General features: G+C 38.9%; 1 protein-coding gene across 7 annotated transcripts in view; it reads left to right on the top strand.

Moving 5' to 3' along the window:
* The window catches only part of PTPRM (protein tyrosine phosphatase receptor type M), a 779,952-nt gene that overhangs the window by 477,891 nt on the left and 279,115 nt on the right, over nt 1-22,946 (top strand). For all 7 annotated transcript variants that reach the window (XM_072828757.1, XM_072828756.1, XM_072828755.1 and 4 more), the window contains 2 exons: nt 7,294-7,495; nt 10,225-10,327. In XM_072828757.1, the coding sequence (XP_072684858.1) occupies nt 7,294-7,495; nt 10,225-10,327 (305 nt within the window). The remainder of the gene's footprint in view (nt 1-7,293; nt 7,496-10,224; nt 10,328-22,946) is intronic.

Here is a 22,946-nt window from a genome sequence, read left to right as displayed (position 1 = left end):
AATTTCACTTTTCAGAGGTAACAACTGTTACAACTGGGTGCATGACCTTCAAGAATTTTACAAGGTAGAAATTATAGTGCAAGTGCATTTATGAATAGAGATCGATAACATTTAATAAATATTAGCAAACCCAGCATTTTTTGTAAGAATAATATGCCATATAAGACACACACATATTTCACATCATACAAAAACAAAAACCAAATGGATTCATGTTCCAGACACAGAATACTGGGCAGCCCCGGTGGCGCAGCGGTTTAGCGCTGCCTGCAGCCCAGGGTGTGATCCTGGAGACCAGGGATCGAGTCCCGTATCGGGCTTCCTGCGGGGGGGCCTGCTTCTCCCTCTGCCTGTGTCTCTGCCTCTCTCTTTGCTCTCTCTGAATGAATAAATAATCAAATCTTTAAAAAATAAAAAATAAACACAGAATACTATAAGAAAACAAGGAAGATATTTCTGTAACGTATCTTACTAAAGCTTGACATAAGCCCCAGAAGTTATATTTTAAAAGATTGACAGATTTACTTATATAAGAATTTAAACTTTTGAACGACAAAAGATACCACTAGGAAAGTCTAAATACAGACAGAAGAAATTATTTTAAAAATTGGTAGCACTTAGTAGGCTGTTGGTCACAATATACAGACTTGATACAGGTTGATAAGAAATGTCCAAAGAATTCCATTAGAAAAACTGGGCAAAGAATAAGAGGAGACAACTCATAGAAAAAAGTCCAAGTAGCATTTGAACATGTGAAAAGATATCTACCCTATATTACTAATGATTGAGAAATGAAATAAAAAGAAGTGCTACAAAAAGTTTGTGTAATATCAGGTGTTAAACAATGATGTGGAGAAATGCATGTGTGCATAGACTACTGATGGGAATGTACATTTTGCATCCCTTACAACTGATGCATTTCCCCTAATAGACAATTTGGGGGAACCTATCAAAATTTAAGCATTGCACGTGAAGCTTATTTCTAGAAGTTTATCAGCCAGTAATACTTCCAAATACAGAGGAATATATGTGTGTCCAGGTATTTTCATTGTACCTCACTAACTTTATATGGCTTTCACTCAAAAGCCTAGTAAGTGAACTCCAGATTCCTGGTCATGAGAGTAATGCATCAGCAAGCTTTCACACACACACACACACACACACACACACACACATAATATTATATATTTTATATTATAATTTTATATTATGTATATAAAAGAGAGAGAGAAATAGACAAACCAAGAAAGAGACTCTTAACTATAGAGAACAAACTGATGGTTACCAGAAGGGGAGATGGGTAGGGGATGGGGGATATAGGGGATGGGATTAAGGAGTGCACTTGTCATCATGAGCACTGGGTAATGTATGAAAGTGTTGAATCAGTGTATTGTACACCTGACACTAATATTACACTGTATATTCACTAACTAGAATTTAAATAAATTTAAATAAAAACCATATATATATATGTATATAAGGTACTGAGAGAAGACAGAAGAACAAAGTACTGTACCTTCTCTACTAGAAGTAGCAATCCTAACAGCAACTAACTATAGAGAGAATGAAATAAGTACCAAAAGCAAATCACTTTAACATGTGAGGTGTGTAAAGTCCAGTGTTGTGTGGGCACATAGCAAAGTAGAATAGTCTGGATTTGTCAACTGATGGGGGCGTTCAAGAGTTGGAGACACCCCAAGATCCTGAGCCTGGATAACTGGGCTTAATTAATGACTATTGATTGAGATGGTAAGAATGTAGAAAGAAGTAGAATTTAAGGGCCATGTCAAGAATTTTCATTTCAGTATTCAAGGCCTTCCATAATCTAATTCCAATTTATTTTTTATTTTTTAAATTTTATTTATTTATTCATAGAGACAGAGAGAGAGAGGCAGAGACACAGGCAGAGGGAGAAGCAGGCATCATACAGAGAGCCTGACGTGGGACTTGATCCAGGATCTCCAGGATCACGCCCTGGGCTGCAGGCGGCGCAAAACCGCTGCGCCACAGGGGCTGCCCCGTCTAATTCCAATTTAAATTTCTTACTGCATCTCCTATTATTTTTCTCCTAGAACCTAATGAGCTATATATATATAGAATTTTCTTTTCTCTGAAAACCTTCTGAACTATCACACCACGTGCTCTTATTTCTTCTTTCCTCCTGATGCTTTTGCCTCCTCTCTCCTCCTGTGAGACCTTTGCTGCTTTCAGTTTTTCATCCAAATATCGTACTTTTCTCTGAAGTATCCTAGGTTCTTTCCTCCCCCGAAATCAGATTTCATTATTACTTCCTCCAATTGCTTGGCTCTCCGTTAAAGGACTGTATCTAGCACTGGCGAGATTCCAGCCAAGTCCCACTCTGTAGAAGATTTTTAATCCCCTCCTGGCCCCAAATTGCATGTTATTCTATTTTGATTGTCTATGAATCTTTTAGTTCAGAACTTGAGACTGTAAGTAAAAGAAGGGAAAGTAATTTGAGAAAATTTCAGGCACCTACGTATGAATTGGAAATCATCCCATAAAACTGCAGAGGCCCAACGTGGAATGTCAGTGTTCTTCATAGAGGCTGCATTAGAATTGCCTTGGCCCTCAGCCAGAGATACAGTGCAAGTGTGGAAGCAGTCCCAAACTTTCCTTCTGGGAGTTTCCCACTGCTTTACTTAATAGGCACTTAATAAACATGCATTAAACTAACAAATGAAAAAATAAATGCCAAAGGGACATGGTACATTTGGGTGTACCCAACACCCAAACATAGAGGTGTTTTTTGGTGTCCTTTAGAACAGCTGCTCAGATATATGTAGATGGAGCATCCACTCTCACACAGGCAGTGGATTCTAGAGTGGATTGCTCCTCCTGTTCCTAAGGAACTTTTTTTTTTTTTTTTTTTATTCCTGGTATTCAAACTCCGAGGGCTCTGGATGGCTTTGAGGAGGATCAATAACCATTCTGACATCTTGCGTCTGCATATGTACAACATACTGGCTTGTTAGGGATTTGTTAGAAGTGAGGGAGAGTAGGGGCACCTGAGTGGCTCAGGCAGTTGAGCATCCAGCTCTTGGTTTGGCTCAGGTCATGATTTCAAGGTTATGAAATAGAGCCCCACGTCAGGCTTTCTGCTCAGCATGAAGTCTGCTTGAGATTCTCTCTCTCTCTCTTTCTCTCTCTCTCTCTCTTTCCCCTCTCTCTCTCCCTCTCCTTCTCCCTCCACCCATCCCAACTCTCTCTCTCTCTCTCACACACACACACACATAAATAAATAAAATATTTTTTTAAAAAGTGAAAGAGAGGATCCATAATTTTAAGAATGTCTAAATTAGTATGTATATGCATTTTTATGGGTTGGGGAGAGAGGATCTAATAATCCTAGCAAATTCTTGAAGGGCTGTGACTGAAACACCCATTACAGATCCCCAGTCTAGCTTACCCTGTATGACCATGGCAATAGGTGAGTATAAACCCATCAACCCTAGTGGAGCAACAGGTCCTTAGATAAAGCATTTGCTTTCTGCTCTATAGTCAGTGTGGGAGCAGCAACATCCTCCTTGCCATACTGTGAGCATTTATGGGAGCACATGCACACACCTCTTCTCCCCAGTGGCCTTTTTAGGAAAATAATATGCTGAGTGTCAAATATTTACTGATCACCTTGGGATCAGAAAGAAGAATAAGACATCAGTCACTCCTCAGAAAGAAGATACGATTACGTGAAAAGTTCCATTTCCTTTGGCATATTTAAATCATGATTTAAGACTACACAAGAGCTTTTACAGCACTCCCTGATGCATCGCCAAATGAACTGTATGAACACAGTCACAACATCATGCATTCGGCTGATCCAGTGATTGTTAGGCCTCCTTTGGAAGCCTTTACTGAAAAGTAAAATGGGAACTCTGGCTTCAGACACGGGCAGGCGGACACATTTTGTTCCAATCTCGCCTGAACTCCCAGCGTCTTTGAAAGCATTTCCTTCTTAAGACACTTTTTTCCTTTCCTTTTTTTTTTCTTTTGATTTCCATGATAGCTCTCTCTATTGGCATTTCTGGCTTCATTTGTTGATTTCTCCTCCTCCACCACTGATTATATTAAATGTCAGTGTTCTCTCTCAAATCCTTTCCCCAATGGCCTCATCCATTCTCAAATCATAATAGTTCAGTGCCACTCACCCCCACATCTCTATTCCTGGACCAGACCTCTCAGATCCCAGCTTTAAACCATGCACACCATGGCCACAAGCCAACAGCTCATTTCCCCTCATTCATTCCATTGCATGTCAGTGAGCAGGGCCATCTTTTGCTTAAGCCCCAAATATGCCACCTTACCCTTGATTCCTCCATCATTCCCTCCACATTCAACCTATCACTGACTTCTGTCCACTTTGACTCTCAGATATGCCACTTCTCTTCATTTGCTGCTCTCCTCCCTATGCTCACCTTCGTCCCAACCACTGCACCATCACAGGGTGTAGTTCCTCCGTGGTCTCTGCAGGAGTACCCTGTGACCTCCCTACTTGCCCACTGCCTCCTTCCAGCAAACCACTGCTCCTCCTGCCGTTAGTGTGGTCTTTTCATAAGGGAAGTTTGATCATTTGGTTTTCAGGCTGAAAAATGTTCAAAGGCTCCCCCTTGTATGCATCCTGACTTCTCATCTTAGGGTACGGAGTGCTGCACATATGGCCCTGCCCATTCCTCCAGCTCCTGTTCGAGGGACCACACTCACCTCACTTGCTAGGCTCCGGTCTCACAGGCCTTCCTTCTGTCCACTAACTATGTGCAGAATGCTCCTGCTTCACGGCCTTAGTCCATGCTCTTCTTTCCCAAACTCAAGTTCAAATCTCCTCAAATTAGCTGTCATCCCCTCAGTGGCTGCTTCTGCAACCATCCGTGGTAGCTCTACATGCATCCCTCTCTGCCCTACAATATTCTTTGCCTGAGCACCGTGTGGGTTTCATCTACTCAACTTTAGTATTTTAAAATGGTTCATTTACTTACCGTGTATCTCTCCCAGCTCCACCCACTGCAGTCCAGATTCTTAGCCACCTGAGGACATGGCCTGTGTCCACCCACTGACCGTGGTATTTACAGAGTCTGTGTTCACACCATCAATATCTGAATGGAATGAATGAATCTGAGTAGGGAGAGAAAACAGGGCACGCTGGCCCTGTCACATTCCAGGCAAGTGAAAGTTCATGAGTAAAAGCAGTGTCAGTGATACAGAAAATCTTTGTTCCCTGACCAAGACAGGAGGTAATGTAATGTCATTGTGTCGAGTATTCAGAAACAAATTTGGAGAAGATGTAGGCAGTTCTTAAGCCCAGAGGTAAGGAGTTTGGACTTTGTCTCATATACAGTTGTATCCCATTACAGTTTTTAGTAGGACAATGAAATGAACAAGGAAGTGTACCTAGCTCTGGGGTGGGCAGTGCTAGTCCTCATTTTCATTATACTGTATCATAACTGTTGAACTGCTTCTCTACTTCTCCACCAGATCGGTCCCTCCTCCAGGACAGGTACTATGTCTCATCCACCATGTGAGATCCCAGCTCAGAGCACATTGCTTGGTTCATTGGAGGCAGGCAATGAATATCTTGAGAATGAGAGAATGAATGAATGAATGAACTTTAGGGAGCAAATAAGCCCTCATAGCTTAGCTTAGATCTACCCTCTCTGAACCACCCTTTTCTATAGAAGTGTCAGAATGAGGACCAAGTAAGCAACTAAGCACACAGTGGTGACGATGCTGAAGTCCCTTCCAGAGCAGCTGGTGTAGACACTGTCTTGTCTCTGGACTCAAAGTAATATCGTGAGGGAAGTTAGCTAGAGGGTTAATGACAGAGATGCTGCCTAACTCTGAGAATGGCATGCACTGTAGTGATTAATATATACAACAAACATTTTCTTGCCAAAGCTTAGATGATTCAATCTAAATATTCTTTCAGAGAGGTCTCCCTAATTATAATGACATGGTATAAATATAAGAAGAAAGAATGTCAATTATCACTCCGTATAATAACAGTGTTAGTGTTCACGCACATAAATTATAAGTAAGTTTACCCATTTAAAAGCAAGAAAAGTGCTCAGTTTTGCAATTTAAAACTTCTGAATATGCCGCATTTAAAAATTATATCATTACAACCAGTAGAAGTTAGTAATCACCACTAAAATGCATGTTCGTGAATAGTTGATGAACTACTTATGTTGAAATTCTTTCAAAAATCATTTAAAAGGGCAAATTTAAAGACACCTATGATATATTTATTTTAACACATTCCAGGCTCGTCCAATGTGCCTTGAACACCTGTTATGTGGCATACATATGAGAGATTCTAGAGTGGTACTGCCTCAAATGGCAGCTCCTGGTCAGGCATGGTGATTTAAATTTTAGGGGTGTGCCGGTGGCTCAGTGGTTGAGCTTCTGCCTTTGGCTCAGGTCAAGATCCCGGAGTCCTGGGATTGAGTGCCCCATTGGTCTCCCTGCAGGGAGCCTGCTTCTCCCTTTTCTTATGTTTCTGCCTCCTCTCTCAGTGTGTCTCTTATGAATAAATAAATAAAAATTTTAAATTTTTTTATTTTAGTTAGCTAAAATCAAATACAATTTTCAGGTCCTCGATCTCACTACTACGCTTCAAGTGCTCTGTTGCCACTTGGGGCTCGTGGCTACCATACTGAAGAGTACAGAATAGAACATTTCCATGATATTAGAAAGTTCTATCGGACAGTGTTGCTCTAAAGAAAAGAAGCAAATATGACCCCTCAGAGCACCGTGGTCAAGAACTACTGACTCGTGTCTAGGATTTATTTTGAGAGCAGATATCTTTGCCCACATTGATGAAAACACTTAAAAATACCCTTGTTTCCAGTAGACAGTAATCCTGTTCAGCACTAAATCAAACTGGCCCCTGGATGAAAGATGAGGCCTTCTCCTTGTCAGGTCCTTATCTGTTTGAGCTAGTTTTACATTGTGTGATGTCATTTTAAGCCAACTGTAATGTAGTTTTCCAAAGTGACATTTTGAAAGCAAACAACTTCAAGGTATTAGCTTAAACCTGAACTCATCCTTTATGTTCTAATCTACTGGCTCTCAGTTCCTCTGTCTATAAAAGTAATAACTCATAGCAGTTTTGGCTGAGTTCCTGCGCCCTTTCACCGGATCCAGGATTTGAAAAGTCTAAGTGAATAGCGGAGCTTATCATAAAGCATCTGACAGTGCATACATCACAAGGGTTTATTGGATAAAGATGTGATCCTAGTCCATCTGCTCCAGATATTTTATCACATTCTTATTCTCTTGCAGATCACCTACAAAGCAGTCAGTTCCTTTGACCCAGAAATAGACTTATCCAATCAAAGTGGAAGAGTTTCAAAACTGGGGAATGAAACCCATTTTCTCTTCTTTGGACTGTATCCCGGGACCACGTACTCCTTTACCATCCGAGCTAGCACTGCTAAGGGGTTTGGACCTCCGGCGACAAATCAGTTCACCACCAAAATATCAGGTATTAAACATTTGTGAGTTATGTCTTTTATCACAAGTAGCAGCTTTGTACTTTCTCATTCCCATTGTCAAGGATACAAACCTCATCCAAACTTACACACTGTTTTCAGATGAACACTTTGGCATTTATGAAAATCAGACTCATGGAATTGAATGAGATGCTCCAAATACTTAAAATTTGAGAGCTTAAGATCCTCCTGCATTAGGAAGTAGCTATGTTTTAACAGTTTGCATTGGAGGGCCTGAGCATGAGTGAGGGTTCTGGTCTGCATGCTCTTGCCCCCTTCACAGTTCAAGTTACCAGAGCAGCAGCTTTGGAAAGATCTCTGCAATGAGCCATGAATGATTGACTGCCCAACAGAAAGACAGCATTATATGGAGTCTGCTTCCAGAAGGATCAGCCATCCTTGGGACTTTCACCATTAGTAGTTGCCTGTCCTCTGCAATGACAGAGGGGTGGCAACAGGCACTTACAGCCTCCAGCTTTTTGCTGGTAGAGACTCAATTATGCCATCCAACCAAAGACATAATTCGAGAAGTATTTCTGGGCATGTGCAACTGTGCAGAAAATGTCTTTGTGCTTCGGACTAGAGGAAATGGAGTTGCCATCTGCTGTGGGATATATAACAGCAATAAACACAATCCCATGGACATTTCCTTTTTCCATTTTTCCCCCTTTGGGTATAAGTGGGGAAGTATTTGAGTTTTGGCTTTGTGTGTTTTGGTGGGGGGTAGATGAGCAGGAGGCAGGTGAGGGAAATAACGCTTTTAATCAATCGGTGTTAGCTAAATAATAGGCTTGCTTTCATATCTATTGTCCTCATTTCTAGTTTTTAGAAAGTTTTTGCTTAGAATTGGAGGCAGGGAAGTGCTTACAACAAGAGTACCTAAGCACTTGATTAGGTTTTCAGAGAGGGAGGTTTGGAATTTTGTTTTTAGGCAATTATAACTTCTAGGGAAATTTTTCATCATATAAGATTTTGTTTATGATCACAAACTCAACTTGAAGTCCAAAAGACACTTGATATTTCTTTGGAAGAGTTCAGTAATAAGAATAATAAGGAGAGTTGGAAGACGAGGAAGAAGTCCTTGGGAGGTTAGGGAAATGGCATAGGTCATACATTTCTAGACACTGCTAGACTTAAAATCAGAAAATCTGGCTTCTAGTTGTAGTTGTCCATGCCTTCCCTCTCTGATCATGATAAAGTGCATTGATACCTGGATGTGATTAAGATGATATAATCTGGTGCTTGAATTTATGATGGAGACTAAAGAGGAAACATTTCATATTTCATATCCTTGAAATATGGCTTCAAATATGAAGAGGATGTTCATTTAGAAAAGATAATTCATTTTTACCATTTCTGTTATATAAAAATTCTGGTTGATAGGAGTCTGACCACCAGCTTCATACAGTTCTATTCAAAAACAAAGACAGTTGACATTTTAGTTAGCCTGCATGGACTCATCAAAAATAACTATTTGATTTTTATAGTTCAGAGAAAATTACAGTTTATGGGCCCCAATTTTCTACTTTCATGGACCTCAGATAAAGAACTATTCTCTCTACAAAATGTAATTCTATGTTATGAATCGGAGTTAATTTTTAATAGAATTGGAGTTAATTTTTAATGCTGAGAAAATCCAATAAATGGAAATGAGATATAACCCATGTCTCTTACATAAAAGCTTTTTATATGTAAGAGATGTAAAAAACTATATATATTTGTAAAAAATAAAAATGATCTCTAGTGTTCTCATTAGGTACCTACACCTGTGAGTCTTCAAAAGACCATGTGCCTCCCACATCACAGCTTCATGAAATGATCTCTCTAGTCCATGGCAAAGACAAGATTACTGGAGAGCTTTGTCATTATCTTCTCATGATTAAGACTGAACTATCTAGAAAACAAAGAATGCCAGGAAATGGACTTGGAAATAGGATTCACATGAAGTGGGGGAAAAAAAGTAACATTTGTAGAATTATATTTGCCTGGCTCTATTATCTCTTTGAATTCCCATAATAACCCTAGGGGATAATTTCTCCTATTTTGAAAGAAGAGTAAATTGAAGCTCCAGAGACAATTCATGTGCCTAAGCTCTTAGGCTGATTAAAACAAAACAACAAAAATCAAACTCAAGCCTTTCTTGCTCTAATTCCTTTATCTTTTCCACCTTCCTGCTCTCTCTGAGAGCCCGCCGGTGGTCACTAATTTCAACAAGCCTTCTACAGGCACCTAAAGGCCTCTTCAGATCCTTAGATGGATCTGTGGCCCACACAAGTTTTCCTTATTGACTTAGATGTGAGAGCTGTAATGTTCCATTTTATGATATTAGTGATTATTTCTTACATATGCATTTAAAGTTAAAGAAAAGCATGCCTACCAATAAGTCTGCAAATTATAAGTATCTGACTTGATATATTTTCTCAAGCTAACCTACACCCATTTAGCAAGAATGCAAATCAGGAGACACAATGTTACTAACACCTCAGGAGCCCCCTCATTCTCTCTCCCAGCTTCAAATCAAAGAAGTCCACATATACTGGTTTTAGCGGTGGTTCCTGACAGTCTGTGTAGGGTGTATACACAAAGGCTGCCCGTGGTCGGTTCACAGCTGCAATTTAAGCTCACTGTGTTTTTCATGTTCTCCGCAAATGGAACTCACCATTTGATTTGAAAAGATCAACCAGAAATAATGAGTCTCCCATCTCACACATTTTTCCCCCAGCACCGTCTATGCCGGCTTATGAACTTGAGACCCCCTTGAATCAAACGGACAATACAGTGACAGTCATGCTGAAACCTGCCCACAGCCGAGGCGCGCCTGTCAGGTACCGAGTAGAGGAGGGGTGGACTGGCTCTAGGGAGATTAGACCCTAAAATCAAAATTGATTCATTTCTTGGCTGTGTTTTCTAGGGATCTGCTATGAACCTCAGTCAGCCTGTAAACCCATATTTTTATTAGCTCTAATTAAAAGAAATGACTCAGGAAAGGGAAAGTGCTTTGATGTGGGGTGATCAAGTATTGTGTACAGTTTGATTCTGATGCAAGTGGGTTGTTCTTTGAAGATAAGGAACAAATGCCTTAGTCTGTTGAGAGAGGTGGCTTTACTCCTAAAAAGTAATTGCTTGCTGCAATTTAGTTACCCAAGGGCAGATGCTATTTTTATCCTGAGCTCTATTCTTTAAATGGACCTTCAAGTTTTGCTTGTTTGTTTGTTTGTTTACCTGGGCTTTTAAGTCAGTTAACTTTTGGGAAATTGGCTTATTTCTCTGATGACTAAGTGGTATATATTTACTTTTTTTTTTTTTTTTTTTTTTTTTAAGAAACAGACGATTGGAAGGAGCACTGTGAAGTCTTTATTTGAATATATTTAAGTTTATTACCAACATGTAGGCCCCATTTCTCATTCCATGATGATTTATATAGCTAAGAAATTACGAAGTGTATCTTCTACGGTGAATGAATAAAATAAATTTATTCTTCCTAGAAAGGAGCAAAGGAATGCCTGAATAACTCTTGAGTATGAACTTGTCATAAGCTCATTAATCTATATAAATGAAATTTCTACTTGTTTCAGAGGGATTTAGATATTCTGTGCTATAAGAATAGATTCCCTTCAGAATAACCTTTTATTTTGAATAGCATGCTCTGAGGAAACATTTTCATTCCCATTTAAGGCTATATGTTTTTTTTTTCTATATTTCTTGTTTAGAATTTTACTTCATTAACCTTTTGAAACTTGGCTATTTGATCATGTTTTCACGACAGTATCATAGGATAATCAGTTGGACTTCTTTGTACCTGATAAGATATGTACAAGTTTCATTTCACATAGTTAGGAGTAAAAACAGAACAGCATTAGTTGATAATAAGGTCAAGTTAGGGTGGAATCACAGGAATTTTTATTTGAAAAATCTACAAAATTTAAGGAGACAATTTTTAGTTCACTCTATTGACTTACTCAACATAGTAGTAAGGGACTTTCATCTAAGGGATTTAGGATGGCCATTCATAAGTGCACTCCATGAGAAGACTATGAAATATGTAAAAGCTTTATTCCAAATTTAAGATATGTATCCACTGACACTACCTCGCCCCTTTGGGTTGACCTGTATGCAGCGCCCAGGGGTTGCCCTAATCCACGTGACCCCAGACACATACTCATTAGTTGGCTGGCCAAGATCCGAGTTTATCTGTGGCCTTCCGTCAGACTTTTTCAGTCCAGAAAGCTGAAATATTATTAAGTGAAAATTGATGCTCTGACCATGGCCAGAGCATCATTTTCTTGTGACCAACTTAAGAGTCGCCTAGACTCAGCAATGTGAGCTGTTAGGATGGGAGTCAGGGTTCTCCTGCAGAAGTATCACGATCAAATGAAAGGGTACAGACCACTCACCTCCAAACGGAAGGAATCTGAAATCCTAACCATTTCTCCAAAACAATGGGTTAGTCCCTGTTCTACTTTATTCTCATATAAACTCCTTTTCATTTTCTGATCTTTTTGCCTCTTTCCTTCACACTCTTTCGGTTGGATTTTCATCCATGTCTGTGTATAGATCTTTCCAAGTCTGAGTTTTCAAATAATATTCCTTTGAGCAATCGACATCATCTCCCTCCCCAGTTCTCCTTTCCTTATTTTTTTAAAGTGCTTCTTGCATTCCAAACTACGATTGAGGAGATCCCTGGGTGGCTCAGGGGTTTGGCGCCTGCCTTTGGCCCAGGGCGCGATCCTGGAGTCCTGGGATCGAGTCCTGCGTCGGGCTCCCGGCATGGAGCCTGCTTCTCTTCCTTCTCCTGTGTCTCTGCCTCTCTCTCTCTCTCTCTCTCTCTCTCTCTATATATATATATATATATATATATATATATATATATAATGAATAAATAAATAAATAAATAAAAATAAAATAAAAAAACAAACTACGATTGATATTTTCTAAGTATGCCTTTCAAAGGCATCATCTTGTTTTCTTTTCAAAACTTTCCAGTTTTTGGAGACTGGAGCCTTACTGGTTATTTAATTATGGATATCCTTGGGCTTTTTATTCTGATGTTATAAAAATACTCTTTCAACTGCTTGTCAGAGTGTCCAAAATACACAGCTTCACCACGTCTCACATCATTTCTTGAAGGCCAGCCTCTAACTCTGCTAAGGTTTCAGTTTATGTTATCACAGCTTCCTTCACAGCTGTCTTGATGCCTTATTTCCAAACTCACTATTGCTCCACTTTGATTAAACATTATCTTATTATTGGCTAAACATTCCTTGAATTTGCCAGAGTCGCTTTTCGTTCTGTCTTTATTATACCTTCTTAGAGCCACACTATTAGCATCTTGAAATCAATAAATGTACTATGTTCATTATCTAAATCTATGCTAGAATCCAGATCAGTTCTTCTGGGACATATTCAGAAAGTATTGCAGGCAGACCCACCACAGACACCACCTTAACTAGAAGGATACTTATCTTAAATGAGTAAATTTTATGGGTATAAATTTGAGAATGGAAACTATTTTGACCCCAGCTGTCAAAAAGTTGTTTTCTATTATTGTGTTTTGTTTTTTGCAGAAAGTGAATGTTCTTATCAAGGGATTTGGTATTACAGTACAACATAATAGGGCTTATTATCTATTGAGTAGATGCAAGACCAATATGTCTAGAAAGACTAGTTTGGAAAAAATGTCCATAATACTCTCAAACTAAATGAGGTATATTAAAATTTTCGGTTTCATTTAATGTTTAGAGAAATAAGAACTCTGATTAGGGAATCATAGGGACCTAAAATATAAAGCCATAATATAGATTAAAACATTTGAACACATCTGGAAATTTGCAAAATGCACATGTAATCAAACTGCAATACAAGAAAGCTTTTCCCAAATGATAAGATAAATACTAGAAGAAGGAGGGAAATGGAAGTGAACATCTGCTTCCTTTCCTGGATTTTGCACAGTATTATATGCTCAAAAATACTGTCATTGTGTGATTTCCAAAGCCAATTCTTTCAATTGATTTGATTTTTCTTTAATCCATAATCATTAGGTTTAAAATCTCAGTCCTGCTTCATTTATGTACTTCATGAAGTAAGGTGGTTCTGCATTGATTTCACTACAAAACACTTAGCATTGCTTAATGCAGATTCTTAAAATTGCACTAAACTCTCAATGTAAACAATTGTTGTCTTTTTATTGATCAACACATCAGCTCTGTCACATAAAATTATTTAAATCCTGAGATGGCCAGGAAGAACACAAATTCCATCATTCTGGCTAGTAAGCTAGCACCTAGGACAGAATTTTACTGTCTGTTCATGGATTCAATTTTTTTTCTTTAATAAGACAAGAGAAAGATTAATTTTCTTTTATTCCTTTAGAATCACCTCATTTCTCTCTTTTCTCCTTTCCACTGTTCATTACACACAGACACAATCCAACAGAGAAAATCCTTGTAATTTGCCAGTAAAATAGCAGCTCTAAACAAAGAATGAATTTTCCACAAACTCTGTGCTTTTCTTCCACTAACAAAAATTCTGTCTGTGATTTTACACTTGTACTGTGGGCAGTGTCCCTCATTAACGATGTTTTATACGTTCTAATGGTCTACAGCACGAGACTCCATCACACTGTTGAGCCTTTAGGTGATGGTGTTTTCAAATGACTCTCATTTTTGTTCCTTAGGCATTGTTGTTTCCATTTATTTGTAAATGTTTTGGAGCTATATGTCTTCTTAATTAAAACTCAGTGCTTGAATATGTTAATTAAACATTCTGATATTCATTTCAGTGAAATGTTAGAAAATTACCATTTTAAGTACTCATTCTTTGATTCATTCATTCAGGAGAAACTACCGAGTGGGGAAAACATCTATTAAATTGCCCGTCCACGGGGATGGGAGGTGGGCACCAATCACAGTCAACAACCAAAACATTACAACTGTTGCCCAAGTGTGCGAATAGACTTTTAATGGATGGCAGCCACTTTGTTCTTCCAACAAAGGCAGTCCTAATTATTTTTAACACCGAGCTTTTCCTGTCATTGGTAACTTCTTATACTATGGTTGTCTTCACAATGAACGCTTCCTCAATAGTTATATTTAAAAAGCAATTGGCAAATAGTTCCGGTTGCTGAGAATCAGGGCCACAATCTTAAAACAAATAGGAACTTCACTACATCATGAATGAGGAAGAGATGAGGCTATAAAGAAGGGATGGAAGAAATATTTTGCCTTATTTTATTAAAAAGCATGTTCCTGAAAAGTAAAATTTCAAATGAGACAGGGAATATTTTCTGTTAGGAAAAGGCAGGCATAAATGTTTTATTCATCCAAAATACTTTTGATTTAAAAAAAAAAAAGCCTTGTACCATATAAAAACTTCAGTTTCATGTATAAATCAAGAATTTATTTATTTTTATGTAATATGTTCAGATTTTTATTAAATAGATTTCACCTTGAATTCATTACCGTAGTAGACTTGACAAATGTATGCTGTTTTCATTTACTCCTTTTTGTCATTTTTGCCTGAGTTTCGTTTGCCTTAAGTAGGCAGTCAACAGAATGTGGATGGATCTGAAACCATCATTGTCACTTCTATTTCCTGATTTGCCCAAACTACTAATTAAATATTATTTTGTAACAAGTCAGATATAAAATTAAAAGTGTATTAAAGGATACGATTTTTTTTCTCATAACTGAGCTCTTTGTCCTTTGAAAACTCTCTGCTATGTTCTTAGACCAAGGTTAAGGACAGGTTTTCTATTCCATTGAGGATAAATAGTCAGTAAAGCAATTGTATTTATCTTAAGAGAATTTGTTATACTTCCTAAAAATGTTTGATTTGATTCTGGAGCTGTATGGAAAATGGAGCTGTATGGAAAATGGAATTTGTTCTTTTTGCGGTCATCAGCTTGGACCCAGAAGTTCTTATTAAAGGGATTCAGGGGGGATCCCTGGGTGGCTCAGTGGTTTAGCGCCTGCCTTTGGCTTAGGGCGTGATCCTGGAGACCCGGGATCGAGTCCCGCATCGGGCTCCCTGCATGGAGCCTGCTTCTCCCTCTACCTGTGTCTCTGCCTCTCTCTCTCTCTCTCTCTCTCTCTCTCTCTCTGCCTCATGAATGAATAGATGAATGGAATCTTTAAAAAAATAAAATAAAGTTGGGAGGGCGTTTTGGGATAGGGTAAAAGTCTCTAGGGAATTTGGAAGCAAGGTTTCCAAGACCTTGAAGGGCTATCATTATTAAATAAATAAATAAATAAATAAATAAATAAATAAATAAATAAATAAATAAATAAATAAATAAAGGGATTCAACAGGAGAATGTTGAGGATCTATGAAAACTACCACCTCAGATGGGACAGTGAAACAGATCTTTTAACAGTAAAAGGAAGGCAAGAGATCATTATAATTTTCCTGTAGAAATTACACTTGTTGGCATATAATTCATTATGGTTTAGGAAGCTTTAGATTAGGAAGTATGGACCAGATATTAATTTTTAAAAAGTTATTTTAAGGCAACGGCAATCCATTTGATTGTCTGCCATCAGTACATCCAAGGAAAGACATTTTCATTCCCTGAAAATCACCAGCTTGGGCATCCCATTCTCTTCTGAATATGCAAGGAGCCTTTGAGCAAATCAACATTGTGAGGTTCTTCTAAGGATTAAAAGAGGTAGGTTTTTTTTGTTTGTTTAAAAAAATACTCCAAACCATGTTTTACATCCACTAACTGCTGTATAAGTGTTTTTTTCTTATGGTAGCACTTTCAAACAGTGTCAGTAAGTGGTTTGTGTTGTTTTTCTTTTCTTCATAGGACTAACTCTGGTCCTCTAGATTTTCCTTTGTTTGTTTCGTTTTATATATATTTTTTAAATATGATATCACAAAAAAACTTAATCTTACATGAAAACTAAATTAAGAATTTAACAAAGGTGTATCAATAAAATCATAAATAACAGAATTCCAGTAAATTCTAGTATCTCTACTACATTTTGAAATTTGATTGCATCTGTTTCCTATATGTTTCTGCATTTGCAAGTTTTTAGAAATTGATATTAAAAAATGGTAATGAACTCTTCCCTGCCCCCATTCTGTAGTACAGCTCTTTAAAAAAGTTAGATGTTTCCCTGTTATCTCCTGAATCATTAGCTAATGATGGTTATGGTCATCTCTACCAAATAAACTAAACTGTAGAACAAAAGGAAACCGATTTTCTGTTTATAACCATCCTGAAAGTGAAATTCATAAGATGATGTAGTGGAGAGTCGGTGAGACACAGAACTTGCTTGGCTCGAAGAAGTCTAATGTTCTGTTCACCTTTGAAGAATCTGATTCTTCTAACCATTTCTTTAAAAATATGTATATATATACATATATATATGTATATATATACATATATATACACACATATATACTTGTGATTCAAGTACAATTTTATGGTCATTTAATCGTTATGTTAGAATTTATTCTCTAGATTCTATAAATTATCTTTTTAATCAGAACAGTTTTCTCCAAGAATTTGATCTTGGGTCAGAGGAACCAGTTAAGTAGTGGTTGGCAAATATTTTTTATTACTTATTCCCCAAAAGCTTATGCCATTATTTTATTTTATTGTTGGAATGACAGTATTATTCTGAGAAAGGAAAACTGTAGTGTAAAACATCACAATGCAGAGTTGGCTTTAAGATCCAAAGATCCTGTAATATAAATTTAAAGTAATATAATTTTAAGTTAGCCTACTATAAATCAGTGTATCATTTCCCTATCTAAACAGTGCTTTGCTGGGCAGCCCGGGTGGCTCAGTGGTTTAGTGCCGCCTTCAGCCCAGGATGTGATTCTGGAGACCCAGGATCGAGTCCCGCGTTGGGCTCCCTGCATGGAGCCTGCTTCTCCCTCTGCCTGTGTCTCTGCCTCTCTCTCTCTCTCTCTCTCTCTCTCTGTCTCTCATGAATAAATAAATAAAATCTTTAAAAAAAATAAACAGTGCTTTGCTTTAAATTAATTAGAAACTATTGAATCTGTCAATAATCAAGACCATTGTAGACAAAGACACAAGATAGTGTCAGGTGTCATGCATAGCCTTTTAGGCAAGGCAGGCAGACTCACTCTTTCCTCCTTTGGCATATTCTAGGGAAGATAGAGTAATATTCAAATAATTACTCTGTTTTATGGGTTACATCAATTATGGACCTAACTTTTAAAACGAGCCCCAGGATATAGAAAAAGGACATAGTCTGAAGTTAAATAAACCTAATTTCAAGTCCCAGTTCTCTCAACAACTAGCTCTGTGACTGTTATTCATCCCTTTTTTTTTAATTTATTTTTTATTGGTGTTCAATTTACCAACATACAGAATAACCCCCAGTGCCCGTCACCCATTCACTCCCACCCCCTGCCCTCCTCCCCTTCCACCACCCCTAGTTTGTTTCCCAGAGTTAGGAGTCTTTATGTTCTGTCTCCCTTTCTGATATTTCCCACACATTTCTTCTCCCTTCCCTTATATTCCCTTTCACTATTATTTATATTCCCCAAATGAATGAGAACATACAATGTTTGTCCTTCTCCAATTGACTTACTTCACTCAGCATAATACCCTTAACATCTCTAAACCTCTGGCCCTTCATCTTTGCAGAGCAAGGTAATATGACCTTTTCACAGGGGGTTGTTAGGATTATAGTTATTAAGTACTAACTCGGTTTCCAGCACTGTTTTGAGTCCTGGGAACACTGCAGAGCCTGTCATGGGCACTCTTCTTCAGGAGTTAGCAATTTAGGTGCAAGTGACCAGTGTGTTATCTGGTACCCTATTGCAGGGATGAGGACTGGCACAGAGAGTCCAAGGGAAGGGGTTGTACACAGGAAGGTCAGGTGAGACTTAAGAGCGCCTCTGGAGCCAAGCAGCTGAATCTTGCGATGGATATTGTCCAAGTGATTTATGGGGAAGTATTTGCTGGGGAGGTTAGGTGTGTGGCAGGGAATAAATGGGTAAGACTGATGAGTTCCAAAAGAGCAGAGAGAACTGAGCAAGTTGGTCTGATCTGAGAATGAGAAGCATGTTAGAAGTAGAGTGAGTGGGGGGCTCCAAGGGAGCTCAGGGCTAGATTGAGCAGCCTTATGCCCCAAGCTAAGTAGTAGAGATGTAGCCTTTAGGCGGAGAGTAGATCACTCAGGAGCTCTAGGCAAGGAAAAATCTATGAGGAAGATCAGCCCTGCAGTGGGGCATGGATGGGACAGGGCATGGGAAGAGCTTCAGAGGAATGGCGGCTGGTGGGAATACTGAGCCTTCCCACTGTTTCTTTTCACTGGGTCCAGTTAAGACATAGCTAACCTTTAGGCATGAGGGGAAGAGATCTTGTAAGTGTCACATACTAATTTTTTTATTAGAGACAGGATTTAAAGGAATCAAAACCACTTAGTACTTTTTAGAGGGGAAAAATGTTTTGACTAACCCAAGCAACTGATGATATTAACTGTTTAGAGTATTGTTAAAGTGGACACTAGAACACTAGAAACTGAAAGCCTATCCTAGCAGTGACTCTCTATCTAGTAATTTATTGGAAATTACTAATTGTATGAGTATTTTTAAAATCTCAATTTTCATAAGCAGTAGAAATGTGGTACTATTAGTCCCTCTTGCTGAGAAGCTTCTGGATCTGTCTCTTTTTTGCTTTTCTCTACCTTCCTTTTATTACATCACCCTAACCCCTTTGTCATGCCCTTGTGCTAGGTGCTTTTGTAATGATTATAATTTGTACTGGGTTGTGTATGCAGTGCCTGTTGAATGGACACAGTGTTGTCTTTGCCTCCTGAAAGCCAAGTGCTAAGGCTTCTCTGAGCACCAGTATGCTTAGTGGATGATTGGGGCTAATTCTTGGCTGGGACCAGGGAAGACCCAAGTGTTTGATAATACTATATCTCCTTTCTGCTGTGCCCTAAAGAATCCATGGTTATCTCTGAAAAACTAGGTGTCTGAGATTGGAACTACAGATTACATGAAAGCCTTTGAGTATCATGTACAGTGGAAGCCAAAAGTTATACATGACTATCTCTCTGGAGGTGGGAGCATGTAGTCCTATGCATTCCCTGACCAGACTGACCAGCCTCCCAGAAACCATCCATCCAGGTGACAGAGGTAGACATATAGGTTGGTCTCATTTTCCACTGACAATAGAGAAAGTTACATGCTGCTTTACCCCATCTATCTGGACCATCTGTGAATGTCAACAGTAGAATCATTTACGAGTAGTCTTAGTTGTAAACCCAGAGCGCCAGAAGGTTACAAATGCCTTGAACTGAACACTGCATCACCTTCATTATGAATCTCCAAGCTGCTATGCCCTTCGCTCTCAGGAGCTGCTGGTCTTCCTAATCACAGTTATTGATTCCAAGGAATTTAAGGGATGAATTCTAGAGGCATTCTGAGCTAAAACTAATAGCCTCTGGGAGCAAAGATCTTGGAAATTTTGACAGACTAATTGATTTTAACTACGGATGCCTTACTCTTAGGTTTTAAAGTGCTAAAATCATATATGATATGAGAGAAAAGATCCCAAATTCTAAGAGGCTGATCAAGTCACGTAAGGAGCAGAGAGGGCAAGTCAACCCAGTGTGTTACTTAGAGCCACACGCTTTCAGAGCTGAGGAGCCACACAGAGAGGATCTGACCACTTTCTGGCTGTGACAACACTTCTTAATCATATTGTGGGGGTGTGCATAGCCATATCATGAATGTGGTTTTCCGTCATCCTCTTCAGCAGAGCAGTTCATCAGCCAGCACTTAGAAATATGTTCAGTGAAATTGTTAAGGGTGATAATACTAAAGCACATAAAAATTCTGACATGCCTTCTGTTTCATCAGAAATAATTTTATTATATATATTATTATATGATGCTTGATGGTCAGCTGTCTTTGGTTTTCAGCTACTTAATTAATACTCAGCTCGTCAGCCTGTTTGGTAGCAGAACCATAGGGAACAATGTGCATTTTTCCATATCACCCCATGGCTTCTGTGTGGTTCTCTCTGTCCAGTGATTCCATTTCTCTGCTTTAACCTGAAGGTGTTTCCCTGACCAGTCTCAGTGCAAGTGTTTTCTGCTCAGTGAGAAGCAGTAAGAGCTCTCTGCAATTATTAGTATCCAGTTAAAATGCTCACCCTTTGTAACAATGCAGAGTGCCATAGGAAATTTCACAGTTGACACTTGGCTATTGTTCGTTCATTCTTCATTCGTTCACCAAATATCTACTGAGCACTCTTTAAAAAAGATTTATTTGTTTGTTTGTGTAACAGAAAGAGAGAGAAAGAAAGTATGAGATGGGGGGCAGCAGGCAGAGGGAGAGGGAGAAGCAGGCTCCCTGATGAGAGGCTTGATCCCAGGACCTGGGATTATGACCTTAGCCAAAGGCAGACACCCAACCAACTGAGCCGCCCTGGTGCCCCATCTACTGAGCACTTTTATGTTCAAGTAACTGTGCTAAGACGGTGATCAAGCTGGATAGAAGAGTCCAGAGTGCTCCAAGAGCATCAGATCGAGGACAAAATCTCAACCAGGGATCAGGATATGCTATTTAGGCTGAAACATGAAAGAGAATTAGGAAGTGGCCAGTGAGGGGCTGGACGCACGTGTAGGTCCACCCAAGAGAGGGACAACCTGGAGAAAAGCCTAGGAGAAGAGAAAGTAAAGAGATGTAAACAGTGGTCATCTTAGTAAATACAATTAGAAACACACACATAGTAAATGAGGTTTGACCAGCACTCAGGAGTATTAATTAGATTTGTGCATTTAATGCTGAAAGTGAGCATTTTCCTAGGCTAATCATTATGTAAAGTGTATGTAAATGTGATAGGAACTGCAAAATGATCACAAAATGATTTTCATAATTTAGTTCCTGAATATCATTCAGTACCTCAAACCTAATTAAGTGTGCAATAAATGTTTATTGGATTGAACCTCATCTTTTTCTTGTGAGCAAAAGTAATTATCATGAAAACTTTTATAGATAAGGAACTGAAGGACAGAAATCTCCTTTTAACTAGTTGGATGTATCGGGAACAAGAAGGATTTCGAATTTATATTTTCATCCTTAAATAAAAGTTAAATACCATGTCCCATCCATATAGGATAGAAGCATGAAAGAAGACCCTACCTTTACCCTTGAATCAATTTGTTATTTTTTTTAATTAGAAGAGAATTTCAGAAAAGCAACTTCAAATAAGCTATTACTGCAAATACAGATTCCCTCAGGAAGGTCCCTATACGCTTGCACATCTGTACTGACTCCTCTGGAAGCTATCCTGCCTCTGATCTCTTTAGATCTCAGACACCCCCCCTTTTCTCCTTTACTTTCCATCCTCCCATCACTGCTATAGTTCATACTTTTATCTTTCTTGGCTCTCCAGTCACCACTGCACAGTGTGGCTGCAGGGATCTTTCATTCTCATGCTTCATATTACATCAGGGTTTCTCCACTGCCCTCAGGATATATCCAGACTAACATGGACAGTGTGTATCATCCAGTCATTTCCTGGGTCAGCCTCCCCTTCAATCCTTACCCCAGGTAAAAAGACGTAAATTCTCAGCACTGAGAATATGCCAGTTGCAGTTGATGTGTTTTTAGCATGGAATTTTCTTTCTTCATCCTCTGCCCACCCATTACCCCTAACACACACAAATGATGGGACTGTGGGATATTTTAAAAGACTTTATTTATTTATTCATGAGAGACACAAAAGAGGCAGAGACACAGGCAGAGGGAGAAGCAGGCTCCCTGCAGGAGCCTGATGCAGAACTTGATCCCAGGACCCTAGGATCACTACTTGAGCCAAAGGCAGATGCTCAACCACTGAGCCACCTAGGTGCCCCAGGACTGTAGGATTTTTAATGGGGTAGAAATATGATTGCATTTGCACATTGGGTCAATCTACCAGGGCAGGGCCACAGAAGAAGGAAAATTGACCCATGAGGCTTCCTGGCAGAAAGTTAACAGGTCGCCTAGATGAGTGCTTCTGTCCATGGCCCCCACCAATCACAGGGGCTATTGGGTGAGAGGCGGCTCGCAGGTGCTTCTATGGTACACTGAGTTTTCTCCAAATGACTACAGTTTTACTTAGTAAAATCTGGTGTTTCCAATGTAAATCATTCATAGGACTTCATCTAATTAAAAGAACACTTAGCCTGGACCAGAAGCCTTGGGTTTGTGACCTTAGGCCATCCTGTGAACTTTGAGCCTTTCTTCAGTTTTAAAACTGGAGTCCAGTATACACCACCTATCTCACAGCCTTGTCATGAAGATTAATTCAGGAGAAAGCTCTTTCACTGAAGTGCTCAAAAAGGGTAAAACTATCATATCAGGATTTGCTTAACAAAGCATGTTGGTTAGATTGCTATAGTTTGGATTTATTATTTTATTCCCTGTTTTTGATAATAAACTTCAGATTTCTAATCATAACTATTATTT

Source organism: Canis lupus, chromosome 6 (genome assembly GCF_048164855.1).
Source record: "Canis lupus baileyi chromosome 6, mCanLup2.hap1, whole genome shotgun sequence".
Classification (NCBI taxonomy): Eukaryota; Metazoa; Chordata; class Mammalia; order Carnivora; family Canidae; genus Canis; species Canis lupus.
Note: the sequence above shows the minus strand (reverse complement) of the source record. Positions and strands in the feature narration are given on the sequence as shown.